The sequence below is a fragment of the Seriola aureovittata genome, chromosome 15 (assembly GCF_021018895.1).
Source record: "Seriola aureovittata isolate HTS-2021-v1 ecotype China chromosome 15, ASM2101889v1, whole genome shotgun sequence".
Taxonomy (NCBI): Eukaryota; Metazoa; Chordata; class Actinopteri; order Carangiformes; family Carangidae; genus Seriola; species Seriola aureovittata.
Genome location: NC_079378.1, coordinates 8,358,535 through 8,378,844, shown reverse-complemented (window position 1 = coordinate 8,378,844; position 20,310 = coordinate 8,358,535). Strand labels below are relative to the sequence as shown.

Sequence of the window (20,310 nt, the reverse complement as noted above, 5' to 3'; positions counted from 1 at the left end):
CAAAGGGCGTCTCCATCAGTACAATTAATATTTGTATATCATCTGCTTTAATGCTTCACTTGTTGATCATCACTCACCAGATTTAGGTTTTCTTTTTACTAATCCTTGCCCCCCTGGTCCGAAGCCTCCTGTTCCTGTTCCTGTTCCAGCGCCACCTGGTCCAAACCCTCCTGTTCCAGCGCCACCTGGTCCAAACCCTCCTGTTCCAGCGCCACCTGGTCCAAACCCTCCTGTTCCAGCACCACCTGGTCCGAAGCCTCCTGTTCCAGCGCCACCTGGTCCAAACCCTCCTGTTCCAGCACCACCTGGTCCGAAGCCTCCTGTTCCAGCACCACCTGGTCCGAAGCCTCCTGTTCCAGCGCCACCTGGTCCAAACCCTCCTGTTCCAGCGCCACCTGGTCCGAAGCCTCCTGTTCCAGTGCCACCTGGTCCGAAGCCTCCTGTTCCAGCGCCACCTGGTCCAAACCCTCCTGTTCCAGCGCCACCTGGTCCGAAGCCTCCAGGCCCATAACCACCAGCCCCGTATCTGCCAGGTCCAGTACCTGTTCCACTAGGTGAAGCCCCTGCACATGCAAAAGGGCCGAAGGTTTTTAATAATCCTAACCTGGTTTTAAGTGCCAACATAAAAGACATATTTCTATTTGTATTGATTAGCTAGATATGGTTTGTTATCATGTACAAAGACACTAAGTAATGTGTACATTCTTTAAGTGTTCGAATAGATAAGTTTCTCACCTTGACCTCCACCCAGTGAGGATGATCCATAGCCTGTCAGCAGGAATGAACAGCCTGAATATATCATAAAACATAATACATGATTGAATATTATTAATGTGAAAATACATGATCATTATACCTGATTTGGGTGGCTTTCTTGTCCCTAGTCCTTGACCTCCAGCAGTATAAACACCAGGTATGGCCCCTGCTCCACCAGGTCCATAGCTGCCTGGTCCTGTGCCAATACCACCTGGTCCAAAACTACCTGGCCTGGTTCCGACACCATCCAGTCCTGTCCCGGCCGTGCCTGGCCCATATACACCGGGTCCAACAGCACTCGGTCCAAAACCTCCTGGACCAGTTCCAATTCCACCTGGTCCAGTCCCATAGCTACCAGGCGCAACGCCTCCTGCTCCATAACCTAAAAACAAATATTGGATCAATTTCAGTTCTTTGCATAAATGTTTGTATCTGTCTGTTTTCTCTAAATCTTAATTCTTGTCATACTTTTTGCTGGTTTGCCAGTGCCGGTACCCAGTCCTGCACCTGTACCATATCTTGAACCTGCATCACAGAGCATATAAAACAGTTAACTGACATTTCAATTACTGTGTTCTTTTTCTATAAAACTAAACTTCATTATTGTAGCTTTATTATATTGGTTTCATAGAGGTCAACTTACCACCAGGGCCCACGCCACCACCATACCCTCCCAGTCCACCCCCAACTCCACCGGGGCCTACTCCTCCTCCTACACCTCCACCTAAACCTCCAGGACCAGTTCCAGCTCCCCCAGGACCACCAACAACGCCTCTGCCTCCATAGCCTCCAGGTCCAGCTCCATATCCACCTGGGCCAGCCCCATAACCTCCGGGTCCTGCACCATAACCCCCTGGACCGGCACCATAGCCACCAGGACCAACTCCGTAACCGCCAGGTCCAACTCCACCCTGGCCTCCTGCTCCAAGAGTTCCATATGCTGATAGAAAGATAAAAACATTGAATGTTTCAAATATCCTCTAATTGCTGAAGCCAAAATTTGTCCTGATTAAGAAGATGACTGTAGTTGACAGTTTGTTGAACCTTTGCCTGGTTTTCCTGTTCCCTGTCCTACTCTAGCTCCAGTTGGGTAACGTAAACCTGAAAGAGATGCATTGTATTTTAGGTTGATTCAGTTATGTGTTTTCTGTAATTTAGATGGCAAAGATAGTGTAAGTTAGCATACCTCCACCTGGTAGAACTCCAGCTCCACCTGCGCCATAGCCTATGATGGATAATGTATGATTGTAATACAGAGATAGACATGAATGTATGGGGTGAATACACAGACATTTTAGAAACTCACTTTTTCCAGGTTTAAGGCCTCCTGCTCCGACTCCACCTGGCCCACCAGCCCCAGGTACCAAGCCTGCTCCACCAGGACCCCTTCCAACTCCTCCAGGACCAGCTCCAACTCCCCCAGGACCAGCCCCAACTCCCCCAGGACCAGCTCCAACTCCCCCAGGACCAGCTCCAACTCCCCCAGGACCAGCCCCAACTCCCCCAGGACCAGCTCCAACTCCACCAGGACCAGCTCCAACTCCACCAGGACCAACTCCAACTCCCCCTGCCACCCTACCGACTCCACCAGGTCCACCGCTTACGCCTCCTGCCACAGTCCCATCAGGTCCATATGCTACATTCAAAAAATACAAATTAATACATTTCAAAAATGTTTTGTTATATTACAGTTTTCTCATATGATTACAGTTGTGTTGATTCAGATGGCAAAAATGGCACCTTTGGGTGGTTTTGGTGTTCCTCCTACTCCACCAATTGCACCTGGTCCAACTCCAGTTCCAGTAGCAGGACTGTCTCCTCTTCCCACTCCTGTTACACCACCTGACACTCCTCCGGCACCTCCTGCACTGGTTGGACCCCCTCCTACTCCTCCGGGTCCTCCGCCTATGCCTCTTGAACCACCTCTCTCTCCATCAGGACCTCCTTCTCCATCTCCTTCACCCGGTGTGTCACCTCTGGGGACACCTGCAGACGGGACACAGAAAGACACAATACCCGTATCTCAGCGTGGGATTAAAACTAGAACCTGGTTAGTACAGTTCCAGGTATGTGATTTGCAAATCTGTTTAAACTTCTGTCACCTTTCTTTCTACATCTTAATGGCATAATATCTTCTGAAACATAATGAGTGTTTTCCTATTGGTAATCTGCTGTTTAGTAATACTGTAGGTAAGCACTATAAGTAAGTCCTCCTGACACTTGAGTTAAATTATAAAATTGTTTAAGGGTGGACTGGATTTTAATTTATTCACCAGGTGGTTTGAGAGGTTTGGCTCCAGGCAGACTCCCACTGGAGACATCACCACCAGAACCTGAAAAAAAATGTAATTTCCTTGAGCCGTAGATCTCTACAGAGAGGATATAAAACTGAGGCGGCAATTAAAATTCTCAGAAGTACAAGCAGGAATCATAGTTGGAAGGCATGAGGTGCAGAAGTACACCTGCTTATTCATGCTGTTGTCCAATCAGGCAATCATGCGGCAGCAGCGCAGTGCATAAAACCATGCAGATACAGGTCAGGAGCTTCAGTTAATGTTCACATCAAATATCAGAATGAAGGAAAAATGGGATCTCAGTGACTTTTTACCATGATCCTGCTCTACTTTAATTTTAGAGAGATAGAAACTGAAGAGGGATGCAAGAGTGACGGTGATCTCCATCTGACACTACATTAAGTGCAGGCATCACTAACATCTCCTATATCTTTTAGAAGTGTGTAAGCCGCATATGACCACTTACCAACAACTGTCCCAGCTGTTTGAAATGAGTAGAAATAATGGTTAGAGAATTGCTGAGAACAAGATTTATACTTTACTGAGCAGTCTGTGGAGGGTTACCTACCACTTGGTGTCACAGCCCCGCCGCCAACTGTAATTACAGAAGCACGCATGATCTCAGTTAGCTATCAGTCAGAAGCAGTTTGCAATACATTTTGTAAAGATGAATATTCTTTAAATATGTTTGAAGCCAGTTGAAGTCATTAGCTAGTGTCAGACTGCCATGCTGTATTCTGTGGTGACAGTTTTGTGATAGGAAGTGTGACAGAAACACTCACTCTCAGGCACAGGTAAACCAGTGACAGCTGTGAAAGCATTCAAGTGGAGAAATATTGTGATCTGCATCAAAATTAAAAGCGTTTGTGATAGCGTGATATGCCAGATTTTATGTTTAAATTATGCCCATGCTATTACAAAATCCTTCTGTGTTTACTGTATATCATAAACTCTATTAACCTCTCTCAAGTAAAATCAGTGTTCAGGATACTTAATGCAAACTTACCAGGGACACCTCCTGTGGACCCTGTAGGACGAGAACATGTCATTCCACATACAAAAGAAACAAGTAAATTTGTTGATTTTAAATGTTACATGCAGAACTTGAGTTCAGTATCTCTCCAAATGTCGTCTTAATTCTAAAAACACTGTAAATACTTTGCCCCTCCAAGTTTCAGCAAACATCTGAGCTAATTGAGTTGAACTTTAAGGGTAATGTAAACTTACAGTTTAAATGCTTTGTAACACAAGTATATTGAAAAGATGCAATTTAAATTATATACCCATGTTCAATTTCAAAAGTGTATTTTGAAAATCATCTAAATTTGGCAACAAATTAACAGTGAGGCATCGAAAAATTAATGAATAAGTTTTTCAGCGATAAAGAGAGAAATCTGTCAAGTACCAAATTTAGAAAAGATTGGCTTAACTTTGAGAAAAGCTGAAAAAAGTATCTAGCAATGATCCAAAATGGTAGACTATCTGTGGTAGGATTTATTTTTAAAGATGTCTGAATCCTGGGGGTAAACATAATTTTTCCTTGACACCCAAAAGTTCAGAAGTAATGAGTTGAAACATGAAGTGCTTTATAAATGGCCACATGGTGGCACTGTGCACACCTAAATCTAGCAAACACTGTCCCTTTGCTTTCCACCAGATTTATTTGAAATCTGTTTTTGAATCTCCAGCTGACTGACAGCAAAGCAACAAAAGAAGCACAGGGGACTGAAACATAGCGCATGTATCAACAGTGACACAGCCACAGATGTACTCTGACAGAGATGGATGAATACACCGTGCTCACAGACAAACATGTAGAAGCTCTGGCTTTGAAATAAACACTGACCTGGAACTTCGGTCCCATTGAGTCCTGTTTTATAAAGACAATTTAAAAAACATAAAAGTGGGAAGAGAACACAGCTGAGACAACAGTGAGACGACTAAATAGAGATTTAAGACGGCAAAGTTCCTTCCATCAGAACACATTTTCACTAATATCACTTCCAAAACATTCCTAAATATATTAGTACTGCTATCACTCTGTAGCATGAATGACCAAAATACCTGGTTTTGCTCCAATGATGGGGATTCCTGTTCCACTCAGACCCTCTCCATCACCACCTGTTCCCACTGGTCTCCCAGCTACACCAGTTCCTCCTGTTTTATAGTATTGATATAATAGCATTTTCACATGTGTATGCTATTTTTTAGAATGATATACAGAGCTATATCGAAGCTATGATGTTGGTGTTGTTATGTCCTTCATGTTCACAGGGGAGCTTCTATGATAACAATCGGATCATTACACCTGACCTAAATGTTAATTGTCATCTCCGCACAAAATCTGTGCATGATTTCAAGGTAAGAAAAGACAGGTTCTCAAGAGTCCAGCAAATTTAAACACACCTTCTCCTCCAGAACTTCCAGACCCTTCTATCGCACTGCTAGCACCTCCATCACCTGGAATAAGGGCAATGTATTTAAATGTTTGAGATTTGAAAATAGTACAATTATGTGAAATAATAAAATAATGATCATACTGGAAGCTGACAAAAAACAGAATACAGTAGTATCAAGTAATAAATTAATGGGATGTGTGACAAAAACATCTACAGAAAAATTCTGCCAAATACAGGGACTTTTGGTAAGTGTGTGAATAAATCAAACACAATGGAAAAATCGTCTCATCTCCTGCTCACTGTCTTTTCAATCCTTGCTCAGCACATTTTATATTAAAGGTAGTGGAAACCATTTGAGTTTGTATTGTTGTTGCTTTGTGCTAACACTGCTCAGATACCTTCAGATGTTGGAGCTGGTGTGCCTCCTGCGCCTCGTGGTCCTCCTCCTGATCCAGAACACAGATTATCACACATAGATTATCTAAATAATGATTAATAATGGACCATTATCAAAATATGTATTCTTAATCCTGGAAACAGAAGCTTACCTCTGGGTCCAGCTGTTGACCCTGCACCGCTGCCAGTGCCATTCACCGAAACACCGGTGCCTGTCCCTGCTCCTGCTCCTCCCGTGCTGGTCCCTGCCCCTGCCCCAGGTACAACTCCACCAGGCTGCCCTACAGTTTATAAAAGAGAGAGTGTGGTGAATCCAAGCTCCGCTCTCTCTGTTCAAACTATATATAATGTTCTACTTGATAAACTACACCTTACCGTACTTAGCAGCTTTAGATCCGGCTGTACCGTAGCCTGAGGATCACAACAATTAAGACACGGTATAATTACTGACTACTCAAGATCAAAACACAGCGATTACATTGTACAGATGAGTCGTATACAGAAGGTATGTTCTGCTTTTTAGCTGAATGATATGTATGACAGGTATGACCCAAAAATTTGATAAGGATTTCAGAATCTGACTGTATTTACAACCACATAAACGTGACAGCTGTAGTATTTTACCACACTGCAGTGTACTGATGGGATATAAGATGTTAACTTTGAAACCGTTCCTGTCGTCATACATATCTACTCATATTTGCAGCTCCTCTGAAAAAGTCTCAAACTGCTGTAATGTATATACTATAAAACGAATAACATTACTATATCTCCTATATAAATATCATGCATTTCTATTAATGTATGTAACCTAATTATTTGTTTCATTACATTTGTATTGCAAGGTGCCTGTTACTGCAATTCCTAGTAAGCGTCAATAGAGGTCAATGAAAGAATAGTTCATACTTAAGTGTGATTATATTTTTCTTAACATGATTCCGATGTAAAAACTAACAAAGCAGCCTGTTCTTACAGATTGCTCTGAAAACCAACCTGGACCTCCAGTGCCAGTTCCAAAACCTCCCAGTCCATAACCACCTGTAAGATTACAGAAGACAACAGATGGAAGTATCAGAAACTCCATCAAGAGGGTTCAGAGAGTGTATCATTGGAAAATACCAGCCAGCAGAAAAAAAAATCATCTGCATCATTATGCCAATCTTGAAAATTCTCATTTATAATACATAAATAACTCACCACCTCGTCCTACTCCACCTCCGAGGACTCCACCTTGACCTACACCAGGTTCATATAAAAAATAATTAGGATTTTACTGGAATTTGGATGAAAAATATATCATCATGTTTTAAGTAACAAAACAATTGACATACCAAGACCATATTTAGCAGGTTTTGATCCAGCGCCATAGCCTGTAAATAACAGAAATCATTTTTAATGTAGGGATTCCAGGAAGTTACGATTTTGCTTAGTTTGAGTTTAGCAAAATTAATCTTGGACAAAATCAAACCCCCCCTCCACCCCCTAACCTGTTCCATATCCAGCCCCTGGTCCTGCACCATAGCCGCCACCTGGTCCGTAACCAGTACCAGTTCCATATCCACCAGGTCCATATCCACCAGGTCCATATCCTGTTCTTCCAGTTCCTAGTGTTCCTCCAGTCCCAGGGCCGTAGCCACCTGCTGCTGGGCCACCGAATCTTCCATTTAGACCAGATCCTGGAGCTCCGCCACCACCAGGGAGCCCTAAGGAAGCAAAAAGGTGAGGAATGTAGCTTGAAAGACTTGAAATATATAATTATATTATATTATATTCACTTTTAAAATGATGATTAAGAAAAAAAACACCTGCCCTGACAAAGTTCTTCTTGCACAAAATTATTAAATATTGAGTTGTCACTGCTTATGGAGAGATATACAGTATATGTCAGATTTTACGTTATAACTACTAGTCGGTAAAACTTCCTCAGCAGTGTCTTATAATAAAGACATAACCTGTAATAAACAAATTATTGCTTTAACCTAATCTATCAAATTGATTTAACTTTTCTTCTAACATTATCCACTGCATACTGCAGTTTTTCTTATAATCATATGATGTTTTATCTCAAAAACAATATAATGTATAAGTCGCACCGTATTTGAGAGACTTGGGTCCCCCAGGATATCCTATGAGAGAAACACCAGAGAATTAAAAGATGTGCACTCAGTTCGTATAAACGTGTGGGTTCAGTAATACCGTGATGTGCACACCTCCAGCACTATTCATTCAGTCCAGTTATTCTGACATGGCTGCTGTAGCTGCAGTATGCTGGTGGTAAAAGCTCTTTAATTTTTTTTTATTAACAATGACCACATGAGTTAAAGTTAAATATTAACAAGTGTAGATATGAATAAAATGTTCAGAATTGTTTGTGTTTGTTTCATACAGTTTCTGAGGAGCTGAGAATGTTCTTCCTGTGTTTGTACCTCCAGCACTGCCTGGTCCAAAGCCACTCGGTCCACCTCCCGTTCCAACACCAGAACCAGGTATCACACCAGTCCCCAATCCTGCTCCGGGTCCACCACCAGTTGTGAGTCCAACACCTCTTCCCGGGACCCCGCCTCCTACTCCGAGACCAGAACCAGGCCCAAATCCACCACCAAGTCCTCCTGCACCCAGAGCACCTCCAGCACCTCCAGGCAGACCTGCAGAGAGCAGCGTTTTATCACAAAATTTGAACTGATCCGATCCCACTTACACAATACTCCACTGGCAAACAATGGGCTGTTTTCATTTTCTTTTAATTGAGATGCATAATTGGATATTACATGCATTTAATACATTTTTGTTTGTCAAATCTCATTAAATCACAGATTTACTTTACAGACCAATCGATGGAAAACAGATAAATTTCTAAATATTTTTAGGAAAGTTGTTTCTTACCATATTTGCGAGCTTTTGCACCAGCGTAACCTGTGAAATGCAGACACAACAAGACTTTATTAGCAAGTGGATCTCTTAGAATATTTGTCTGTTGTCCAATATAAATATATATATTTATATATCCTCATCTTTCATTCTAATCTTCATCCTACCTCCAGGTCCATAGCCAGCACCACCAGGTCCGACTCCTCCCCCAGGTCCATAGCCAGTACCAGCACCACCTGGTCCAACTCCACCTGGTCCAAAACCTGTACCAGCACCACCAGGTCCCACTCCTCCTCCAGGTCCATAGCCAGTACCAGTACCACCAGTTCCAACTCCACCTGGTCCAACTCCTCCTCCAGGTCCATAGCCAGTACCAGTACCACCAGTTCCAACTCCACCTGGTCCATAGCCTGTACCAGCACCACCTGGTCCAACTCCACCTGGTCCATAACCAGTACCAGCACCACCAGGTCCAACTCCTCCGCCAGGTCCATAGCCAGTATTGGTGCCACCAGTTCCAACTCCACCTGGTCCGAAACCAGTACCAGCACCACCTGGTCCATAACCAGTACCAGCACCACCAGGCCTGACACCACCAGGACCTGTTCCTGGACCTCCAAGCGCTCCACTCAACATGCCTATAAGGAGAAAACAGTCCTATTTTAATTGGTATTCTTTGTGAAATACAGTCGTACAATAACAGTGAAGTTACATGAAGTATATAATTATATAACTGTTCTTACCGTATTTACGAGCTTTGGCACTGGCATCATACCCTGAAATACAAAGATATTGATTATTCATTTGTCTGTCAGTTTACCGTTTACTTCATCTTAAGCCTCTGCTCTTAATAGTTGTATTAAACAGTATGTTGAGCTATTTATGTTAAAAGTGTCTTCTATCTTAAGCTGCTGCTGTTGAGTAATTATAGGCTGTATTTTCTAAAACCCTAAATCTGCTGATTCATAGTTACCTCCAGGTCCTGTTCCTGCTCCTCCTAATCCAGCTCCAGTGCCACCTGGCCCATATCCAGTCCCACCTGGCCCATATCCAGTCCCACCTGGCCCATATCCAGTTCTACCTGGCCCATAACCAGCTCCTCCAGGGACAGTACCAGCACCACCTGGACCAAAACCAACCCCAGAGCCAGGTCCCACACCTGTGCCAAGGCCAACTCCTCCTCCTGGTCCTCCACCTCCAAGGCCTCCAACTGCACCAGTGCCTGCACCGCCTGGACCAAAACCATAGCCACCACCTGTCCCAGTGCCAGACCCAGGCCCCACTCCTGTGCTGAGGCCTACTCCTGGTCCACCAGCTGTTCCAGTGCCTGTACCGACCGGCTGACCTGGAGAGATTAAAGGCAACGTGTGTCTCAGCAATAATTGTTGAATGCATTCACTGCATATTCATCATGTTATTGCGGTAGTTTACAAAACTGTCTTTCTCACCATATTTGCGTGCTTTGGCTGAGCCAGGACCGTAACCTATGGCACAACACAACGTTTTAATATAAACAATCTATAATAATATATAAAATTATATTCACTGTTGATGTATTTATTGAAAATATTGCAGAAATGGTAAATTACATTACAAAAATTAATTATTTGATGGTTGCATCCTGCACTCTGGTCTTCCTTAAAAGACTTGAAAAAGGTGTGATACTCAAGATTTACCTAAACCAGGTATGCCGCTGGCTCCTCCGGGGCCGCCAGCTGTTCCGACTCCGCCTCCATATCCAGGTACAGCCCCAGGTCCCCCACCTGTTCCAACTCCTCCCCCAAATCCAGGTACAGCCCCAAATCCACCTCCTGTTCCAACTCCTCCCCCAAATCCAGGTACTGCCCCAGGTCCACCTCCTGTTCCAAATCCAGGTCCAACTCCTGTTCCAACACCGCCTCCAAATCCAGGTGTGACTCCTGCCCCTCCTCCAGGTAGTCTTCCAGCCCCACCCCCTAAAGCGCCTCCTTGACCAACTGCACCTCCTCCAGCTCCAACTCCACCTGGTCAAGAAAAGTTTCCAAAAATGTTGATATAAAATATTTAGTATTCACATGATGCTCATGCCAGTTCTTTTGCAAGACCTTAAATCATTATGTATCCATCATCTGTCGAACATGAGGTTGACCTGAACGAACATGTCTTTACCGTATTTAGCTGCAGCTTTGGCTGGATTCTTTGATTTGCCCGCCCCTGTAATTGAGAGGATAAATAAATTAATAAATACTAAATACATGTCTTCTCTTACATTTGACATTGACAGCTGTTGCTGTTTACCTGATTTTGGTGATATAAGAGGGTAACCACGAAAAACCCCTGGCAGTTGCTGTCCGCGACCGTCTAAGGTGAGAAGGAAACACAGAGATGCTCATCTTGTGAAATACTGATTTGCAGTCTTGGATAACATTTATTGTGATTATTTTAAATTAAAGATCAATGTAATTGATATAAAATCTGTAATATAACACAGGTTGTCAGTTTAAGGCTTTATGACACTTACTGCTGTCTCCTCCTGGTCCAGCACCCCCCTGACCAAGTACTCCGGCCCCTGCAAGGAATAAGGCAAAAGTTTGTATCTTTAGACACGTCTCAAGACGTGATGTCCCAACATTAGTGACATAGAATGTGTTAACACACCAGTCTGAGGCCCAAGTCCAGATCCTGTGGCCACTCCAGGGAGAACGCCACGGCCTCCAAAACCTAACCAGGCAGAATGATAAGACAGGAAGGTTGTTATAGCTTCTTCTGTAAACACACCGAATTCTTCTCAATGTATTATATACTATTCCGTTGTTTAATACATATTTTATATATTCTGTGTTTTCTTGGAAAATACCTTGGCCTGGTACAAATCCGCCTTGATAGAGCCCAGGCACCCCAATTCCTGAGTGACAGCATATGAACATTTAGAACATTGTCCAAAAAAATTCAGTGTTTCTGGTTGATAATAAATTATGAACTGAACTAAACAAATGGGCTGTTTTCTTTTTGAATTTACCTGGAACTTGTTTTGAGGCTTTACCACCACTCTTCCCTCCAGGTCCTCCCCCAGTAGTACCAGTCTGTGGAAGCACTGGAAATGAAACAGGAATGAAAGTAAGAGTAACGGTTTATTTTATTCACCTGGTAATTCTTCGAGTTGTCTTTTTGAAATTTATAGGAAACACTTTATAGGAAAAAATAAGCTTTTCCCTAGAAATGGAATATATCTCATTGTTTTAATGACTAGTATTTTAATATCCAATGTTAATGTATGTGCTTAAAAAATTGCATTTAATCTTTAGTGCATCTTATAGGAATCTTTTTCTGTATTGTAGAATACATCTGTGTGTATGTTGTATATGGTATAGTATGCAAATCATATTATTTACCTCCACCAGGCCCAACTCCAGCACCGCCAGGCCCAAACCCGGCACCACCAGGCCCAACTCCAGCACCGCCAGGCCCAAACCCTGCACCGCCTGGACCAACTCCAGCACCGCCAGGCCCAAATCCTGCACCGCCAGGCCCAAATCCAGCACCGCCTGGACCAACTCCAGCACCGCCAGGCCCAAATCCTGCACCGCCAGGCCCAACTCCAGCACCGCCAGGCCCAAACCCTGCACCACCAGGCCCAACTCCAGCACCGCCAGGCCCAAATCCTGCACCTCCAGGCCCAGTTCCAGCGCCGCCAGGCCCAAACCCTGCGCCGCCAGGCCCAACTCCAGCACCGCCAGGCCCAAACCCGGCACCGCCAGGCCCAAACCCGGCACCTCCAGGCCCAACTCCAGCACCGCCAGGCCCAAACCCTGCACCTCCAGGCCCAAACCCTGCACCTCCAGGCCCAACTCCAGCACCGCCAGGCCCAACTCCAGCACCACCAGGCCCATAACCTCCGAGCGATGTTCCAGCGCCACCTAAGGTGAGCAAATAAAAAAAGTCAGTCATATATTGCCATTGTAACTGTGTAATGTTAATAATAAACAGTAGTCCATAGTTACTTGTTTTAGGAGGTTTGGGACCGGTTCCACCAGTTCCTGGGTATTGACCAACACCACCTGGTCCATAACCACCTCCGTAGCCACCTGGGTCAGGACAAAGTTGGTCCATGAATCTCATAGTTTCATGCCATTTACACTTGTAGTTCAACCCCTGTTAATGCATTTATTTGTTCATGCACTCAAAGAAACAGACCTATACATTTAAACCTATTATTGGGTGTCGTGCAAAGAAACAGATGTAGAGAAATGAAAACCGCTGACCTCCAGGTACGTAGCCTGTTCCAGCACCAAGCCCTCCAGCTCCCTGACCTCTGCCAGTCCCAAGGCCCCCTGCCCCAAGGCCTCCATATCCTAATGAGCAGATAAAAGAGGAACAGTACTTAGTACTTTCTATACTTGCTCTCGTGAGTGTAATACACTACATCACACATTAATGAATTCAGTGTGTCCCGGTGCAACCCCACCCTTTTGTAACGTTATACATGTATGATGGCTGTCTGAAAGAAACCTCACAAGGATTAACTTGTTCTCCGGAAAGGTTTTAAAAACTAGTTTGAAGTGTTCACGTTTGATTTTAAAACCTCTTGAACAAGGCTACAAAGAGGTTAGTGAGGTGTGTGTGGGGAGATGACTGAGAACAAACACTGTGAGACACTGGATAAATTATCGCGTTCCCTGTTAAAAAAGAGCAGGTACACATGCTACTTCATATTGAAATATATCCACATGTAAGTAAGTCACTTCTACCTTCTCAACAACAATATATCTGTTGTGTTTTCTATTTTTGTCTCTCAAATAAAATCTAATTATAAGCAGCTTTAGGTCACTGTATTCATGTAATAGTTTTGTCTTGAATTGGTTTTGTGTATTTTAGGAAACTACAGCACAGTGTTTATAATTGCATGCCTCCCATTGCTTGCTCAGGTGGACCAGGGTGTTTGTGTCTTATTTTTCTGGAAAGTTTTACATATGAGTCCATTTCCTGTACTTACACTGACCCATTTTCTAAGCACCGACATAATGGGAGGAATTCAAAAGGTGCTGCAAAGCCAAGGCTTAACCCCTAAGAATGGCTTGGATATTATCACCGACATTCCTTATCCTGCATCGGCAACTCGCATGTATGGGGCACGAAAAAAAAAAAGAGGCCAGAAATTCCAAAGCAAAGCAGTCTTTCTGACTGACGTGATGACTTCCGTCCTTTATCTGGGACCTGCCATGCCTGATGCATTAGCCGTTATCACTGTATGTGTGCATTACTGTATGTGTGCGTGTGAGGGTGGGTGGCCCCTCAAGAATAGCGTATAACTTTGAGGTAATGAGGAAATGAAATAATGGTACATGTATGCAAACCTTATCGTGCTGCACTGAATTTACCAGAGGAACAATATTTACAGTACAGGGGCTGACCACTGATCCATGTGTGCATGAAGAAGTTTGGGTTTATGACATGTGGGATTCCAATCTGTTCTCACTGATAAGACTGTAATTACAAAGGCTATCAGACACTGTCGGTATAAATATTAACAGAAACCATTCAAAATGATATCATGCTACATCTCTTTAATGTAGAAAAGACCTCCATGCTTTAAGATAAAATAATTAATTGCATTGCTCCTTTCAAAACCTAGGTGTGAAATTTTTACTGTCATCTGATTGTTACTTTCCACCAGCTCCTGGCCACAAGAAAAACTTATTATTTACTTAATTATTCCTTCCAAGAAATGAAAGTTCATGCCTGTGCCTTGGCTGCCTGGACCAACTCCTCCAGGCCCAGTTCCGTAGCCTCCAGACCCGACACCTCCTGGTCCAAAACCACCTGACCCAACTCCGCCTAGTCCTCCTCCTACACCTCCAGCTCCTTGTCCTCCAGTTACTCCTCCAGTACCGCCATAACCACCTCCAAGAGACAAATAAGATACCAAAGAAATCAGATATACTTTTACTGTTTTAAGAAGTTAGAGCCACTGTTATGGTCTCTAGGTTTGTTCCTACACATCTCATATAAACATGTGACCATTTTCCATAAAGTTCATGACATTCTACAAAGCACAATCGGAGCTCTAGCAACACCCAGGCCTGAAAGTCTTACCTGTTTTTGGAGGCTTTCCACCTGTAAGAAGAAAGCAAATTAAATCAACAATAGCATAATAGAAAGTTCTATACATGGTGGAGGAAACAGATCATCGATACGTCAACCAGCCATATTTGTCTTACCAGCCCCAACACCTCCAGGTCCGACTCCCAGTCCACCACTGCCTGGACCAAAGGTGCTGGGCCTAAAACCTCCCGGTCCGACTCCTCCCGGTCCGACGCCTCCAGGTCCGACTCCTCCCGGTCCAACGCCTCCAGGTCCAACTCCTCCAGGTCCGACTCCTCCTGGACCAACTCCTCCCGGTCCTAGTCCACCATAGCCCCCTGAGGAATACAGTCACCGGGACAATGTGAGTTGTAAAACATGCGCTAATACACATACGCACATGATGGAGACAAACCCGTCATTGATTGAGAGCAGCAACACATTGTACACACAATTTTAGCCAGATTTGTTTCATGTGGTTGAAATTAACATGAAGTATTTATTATGTGTGAGACACTAAAAAAACACACCTTCTGTTTTGCCTCACTTATAACCTGGAGCTCCTCCAGTAACTGACATCATTTAAACAAAACATATTGAGAATTTTAAGTATGGTGGTTGTATAAGTGATGACACAATCTTAAGTGTTTAAGTATCATTTTTTATGACCACAGCTGCATCTGAAAACCGATGCCAGTACGTTAGTTATAGTAAAATGACTCAGTGTCTCCTAACAAACAGTTAAACATGTCACTCCTCATATTCACTGTATAACTTCAAACTGCAGTCGTAATCACTGTTATAAAATGAAACATGACATCCACCTCCACCAGCTCTTGGTCCATAACCTCCCAGACCAGCACCAGCTCCTCCTGGCCCAGTTCCTCCACCAGGCTGAAATCCAGTCCCTGCTCCTCCAGGTCCAAATCCTGTTCCAGCCCCACCTGGTCCAAATCCGGTTCCAGGTCCTGCACCGGCTCCTATGCCAGCTCCTGCTCCTCCACCAGCACCAGCAGGTATGTAAACACCTGATACACATCAACACCAATGTCAGTATGATTTTTTAATTGTTTCAAGTTCAATTATTTTTTCTGCAACTGTGTTCCAGTAAAAAGTTTGATTATTATTTTTATAATTTATTGTCATTGTTACTAATAAAACTAATTAACACTGTTCTTTTTATAAGAGCATAAAAAGTGGTGCATGGTCACATGAACATTGTTTTCATTGTTGTGGACTCCTAACAGATGACAGATTTTGTGGAATTTATGAGTCATAAGTCAGGGCTAATGAGGCATAATTTTCTCCTCTTTGCCAGCACTTAATAAAACCCATTTAATTTATCTCAATAACAAGAGTTTCATTTAACAAATGCGATCAGTTGCCACACAAGCAGATAGTGATTATCACCTCTGTGCTCTCTGAGTTTCTCTGTAGTTGATAACAAACACCACTTCATCCAAAAGGCATGCTGCTTTGGTCATAATTCTCACACTTTTCTGCACCTATGTTCTGTTTCACAAATCACGACGGCCCAAAATAGAAACATGGAGAGCGAACAACTATAAAAGGAAAGTTTTAAGATCCCGCAGTCCAGATGTGATAGAAGAGGTCTGTAGGGATTCCTAAAGAATGCAAGTTTCTGATCTCACAGTAATGCCATGTACAGCACATTAACAGCACACAGTAAATAACTTCACTGTTCAGTCACTGAGCTCTGCCCGATGAATCTGCAGCTCAGAAGCCTCCTCCTCCAAAAGCTTTTGTTGTTTTGGGAGGAATCTGAAACAATGCACAGGTAAAACTTTACCCTCATATACACCAGAGATGGGCAGTTGGGCTTCAGCAGGGAATTCAAATAAAGGAGATATTTTTTCATTTGACATGTAAAGATTGTCCATGGTTTTTCTACGGTGACATAAATATCTCATCACTGAATTAGTAATGTTTGCCTCATTTTATTACTCTACTCCAAATATCATACTGTAACTATTAATATTTTTAGCCACAACTTGGACGATCAGTTCACATATCTCCACCCTGATGGAAGGATTGCCATGAAATTTTGTGCAGACATTAATGATCCCCAGAGAATTGACTTTGGTGATCTCCTGGCTTTTCTTCTACCACCAGGTCAAAATCTTTCTTTTCTTTTAAATTTTTAATTTTTCTTGCAAAATACCTCAACACATACTACATGGATTGGCACAAACTTTAATATAGACATTCATTGGTTGCCAAGCGATGCGGCTGAAATGTGTTAACAACTGTTGAATGAATTATCGTGCAATTTGGTGCCAACATTCATGGTTTTAGTAAAGTTTAGTGATTCCCTGACTTTAGGTCACAATCTAAATTTGTTCAATACTTTGGTTCTCTATTTCAATCAGCAGTACAGCGTCACAGAGCTGCTAGCATGGCTGTAGACTCTTTATCTTGTTGAAGGTGCTGTTTTTAATATTGATAAATGAATTTAAAATGAGCAGGTGAATATGTTATGAAGACTTAGAAAAAGTCGCAATATACATCCTGGTGGCTGAACTTGTCATTGCAACGTTCTAAGTTTTAGTCCAGCCGGAGACCTTTGTCCATATCATCCTTCTCTCTTTCCCCTCATCTCCTGTCAGCTCTATACTGCCTCCTCTAATTAAAGCACTTTGCATCTAAAACTGAACTGTTTTCATCACACAGTCTGACCATTGCTGTTACCATCAGTATACTTTGCCGTTTGCTTCTGATTGAAGCTGACTGTTCAAAGTGTAGAAACGTCAGTACAAATATTCATCTGGCCCACTTGAGTAAAACCAAAACACAGAAACTAAACAACCAATAACAAGTCTCCTTACTCCGTGTTGAGTGTGTAGTGGTTCAGCCTGACCTTGTATATACTTATAAACCACCTGTGCTCTCCTCTATCAAGACAAGGAGGAGCATGAGGGGGATCTCATCACATCAGCCAGCACATGGTAATAGTTAAAGCTTTTAATGAGGTGCAGAACCTTATTAAAAGCTTTAACTATAACCCTGCTGTCCAGACATCATGCCTCAAGAGGAGGAAGAGCTGAAATGAAAAATACACCTGGGCTTTGGAAAGTCACATAAAACAAGCAGTGTTATTGTACTGTGGTTTGTCTAAGGATCGTCACCATTATTTAACATGTTCATACACTAAAGTACTTTCACAGTTCATCCAGATTAAAATCTTGAAATTTAGTGCTATTTAGTTATCTGTAAAATTGTGTGGAAAGTTACAGCAACAAGATTGTAAAAATCATTCAACATGAAATATCACCCGAGGCAAGTTTTATTTATAACCAAGAAAGAGATAAAGCCTGTCCAGCACAAGCTCGGTCCATCATCCTCCACAGTCAGATTCTTAATATGACAGCAAGACTGGACATGAGATTGATCTTTGATTCAGATTTTACATACATTCATAACTTCTTCACAGACTTCAAGACAAAATGCTGCTGCAGAAATAGTTATGATGATGTCTATGAAAGCTACTTATGATACTGCAAAAATAACAAAACAAAAAAAACAACAAATAAATTCAACTCTGTACGATTTTTGCAAATGTCTTGCAGTGTGCATTACAGAAAAAAATCTGCAGGGATTTTTCTTATTATCATCAATAATCTGAAGCAGCCATTTTTTACTCGAATCTTAGACAACCTCACTATCATTATATCATAGTTGCTGCAGCTCCCATAGTCACAGAGAGAAATACAAAATGTACTGAACTACCAGTAAAGAAAACAGGACCTGATTTAATGCACCCCTCCTCTGCTAAAACTGCTACATAAACTTAATGTGACACCTGATCCACAGGTGCTGCACTGCTGAGCGCTGCACACATGCAGTAAAAGGGGACCCACCTCCTTGCAGTGATGGTTTCCACAGAGCCAGGAGCAGGACTCCATGTAGGTATGTTGCCACCGTTCCTCTCGCCATCTCGCTCCAAAATGTCCCTCTCCTCTCCCAGGCTCCAGGTTTTATCCCCAGCAAGCCTATCGGGGCTCAACAAGGCCTTTAGAAAGAAGGAGGGAAAATGAGTGAGAGCAGAAAAAAAAGGGGACAGGATGCAAGACAGGACACTGTGTAATTGGCTAAGAGACACACAGAGAAAGATAGACAAGCAAAAGAGGGGGAGAGGGAGAGAAAGCACAGTGGATCACCTCATTACACCAGCAAGGTTGTTCCAACCCCCACCCCCCACCCCCCACCCCGCAATGACTGTTAGGCTGCATTTATTTGGTTCTCCACTGCCAAAAGGAGGCAGTATGAATGATGGGTTTGGGGCTGAGAGAGAGAGAGACGGAGAGAGAGGGGGCATGTATGAGAGACAAGGGAGTCTGTGAATTGTAAAAATTGGGGGTCCCTGCTTTTCTCCTTCCCCAGATACCCCAAAAAGTAAAAGGGAACTGTGCCAGGAGTTTCCTTATGGATTTCCAAACAGTGTCATGTTGAAGCTGAAGGAAAACACCAGCTATAGTGACTCACCCAGACCTATATCATGAATCTTTGGGATCCATCTATGAAATGTAGCTTTAACAGATGAAATGCATGACTAAAAATGATATCATAAATGTTGTAAACTATAAATATGGATGATTGATGGAGACATAAACACTCGTGTGCACAAAGGGGGGTGGAGGTACAGCTTGTTTAAAAAAAAAAAAATGAAGTTGTGTCAGTGAATGCAATGAAAACCATTCTCTCTTCAAGCTTTTCATAGATTGGTGGAATAAAAGAACCTGAAACAGGTGAATCCCTGTGACCTTGAAGTCAGATCATAGCATCTTCTGCATGAGTGAGACAAATGTTTGAGAGGAGGGAAAACACTGAGGAGTTACAACAAAGTATAGAAAAAGACAGGAGAGCGAAGTAAGGAGGAAAAAAAAAGAAAGAACAAAAAAGCAGAAAAGGAATGTAAAAGTTAGGATTAGAGCAGCCATGTGATGGTTATCTCTTCATAAAAAGTCACATCATGTTATCAGAGATGTCATTTACCCAGTGAATTGCCTCTGGACGAGCGGACTTTTATCCACAAAGCTTTGCGTTTTTGCTCAGTACCAAGAGCCCCAGCTGCCGTAGAGTCGCACCAGTCAGCATACCTGCGAACATTCAGTGTTTTTATTTTGACAACTGCTTTTGCTGAGGTTTTTCTCCATGTTTGGGCTGGCTAGTCCTGTCCCAGCTCCTGAGGGCCAAAATTCTTAAAAACATTGTCTTTGTATATTGATAATGGGCCTGGAAACAGATGAAGTAAATGAGCTAGTGGCACTTAGACACTTAGAGACTGTGGATGGGAGAAACACTTGATACACAGAGTTCATCATTTGGCAGAAAAACGTAGCTTCACACTTGATAAGTGGACTTTAAACCATTTGACGCACCTCTGGGAGGGAGGACATGAGTATCAGTTCTTTGTATAAAATCCTGCCCCCCTGTAGCCCTATGACCCAGGGCGCATGGCCACCTGGGGCGAGAACTTGCTTTCTGTGCAGTTTTCCGTCTCGTACAGTGACTTCTAC

The 20,310-nt window shown here is 43.0% G+C and overlaps 1 protein-coding gene and 1 long non-coding RNA gene across 2 annotated transcripts; one reads left to right on the top strand and one right to left on the bottom strand.

Annotated features, from left to right (window-relative positions):
- Positions 1-2,476: 2,476 nt before the first annotated feature.
- LOC130182779 (acanthoscurrin-2-like) lies at positions 2,477-4,235 on the bottom strand. Its single transcript, XM_056397923.1, has 4 exons — positions 4,209-4,235; positions 4,057-4,077; positions 3,030-3,144; positions 2,477-2,742 (listed from the first exon to the last, which is right to left on the bottom strand). Exons 1-4 carry the CDS (start codon positions 4,233-4,235, stop codon positions 2,477-2,479), a joined length of 429 nt encoding a protein of 142 aa, XP_056253898.1.
- Positions 4,236-4,396: 161 nt separating this feature from the next.
- LOC130182268 (uncharacterized) lies at positions 4,397-8,350 on the top strand. The gene is made up of 4 exons (XR_008829702.1): positions 4,397-5,411; positions 5,990-6,105; positions 7,447-7,564; positions 8,278-8,350. It is a non-coding gene; the product is annotated as an uncharacterized LOC130182268 (long non-coding RNA).
- Positions 8,351-20,310: the final 11,960 nt, after the last annotated feature.

Excerpts from the sequence above, each read along its gene's own strand:
- LOC130182779 (XM_056397923.1), bottom strand. The coding sequence starts at position 4,235 with ATGTTTGCTGAAACTTGGAGGGGCAAA. Across the intron at positions 4,078-4,208 it reads CTGAAACTTGGAGGGGCAAA|GGTCCACAGGAGGTGTCCCT; the intron begins GTATTTACAGTG and ends CTCGTCCTACAG. Across the intron at positions 3,145-4,056 it reads GTCCACAGGAGGTGTCCCTG|TTTTATATCCTCTCTGTAGA; the intron begins GTAAGTTTGCAT and ends TTGCCGCCTCAG.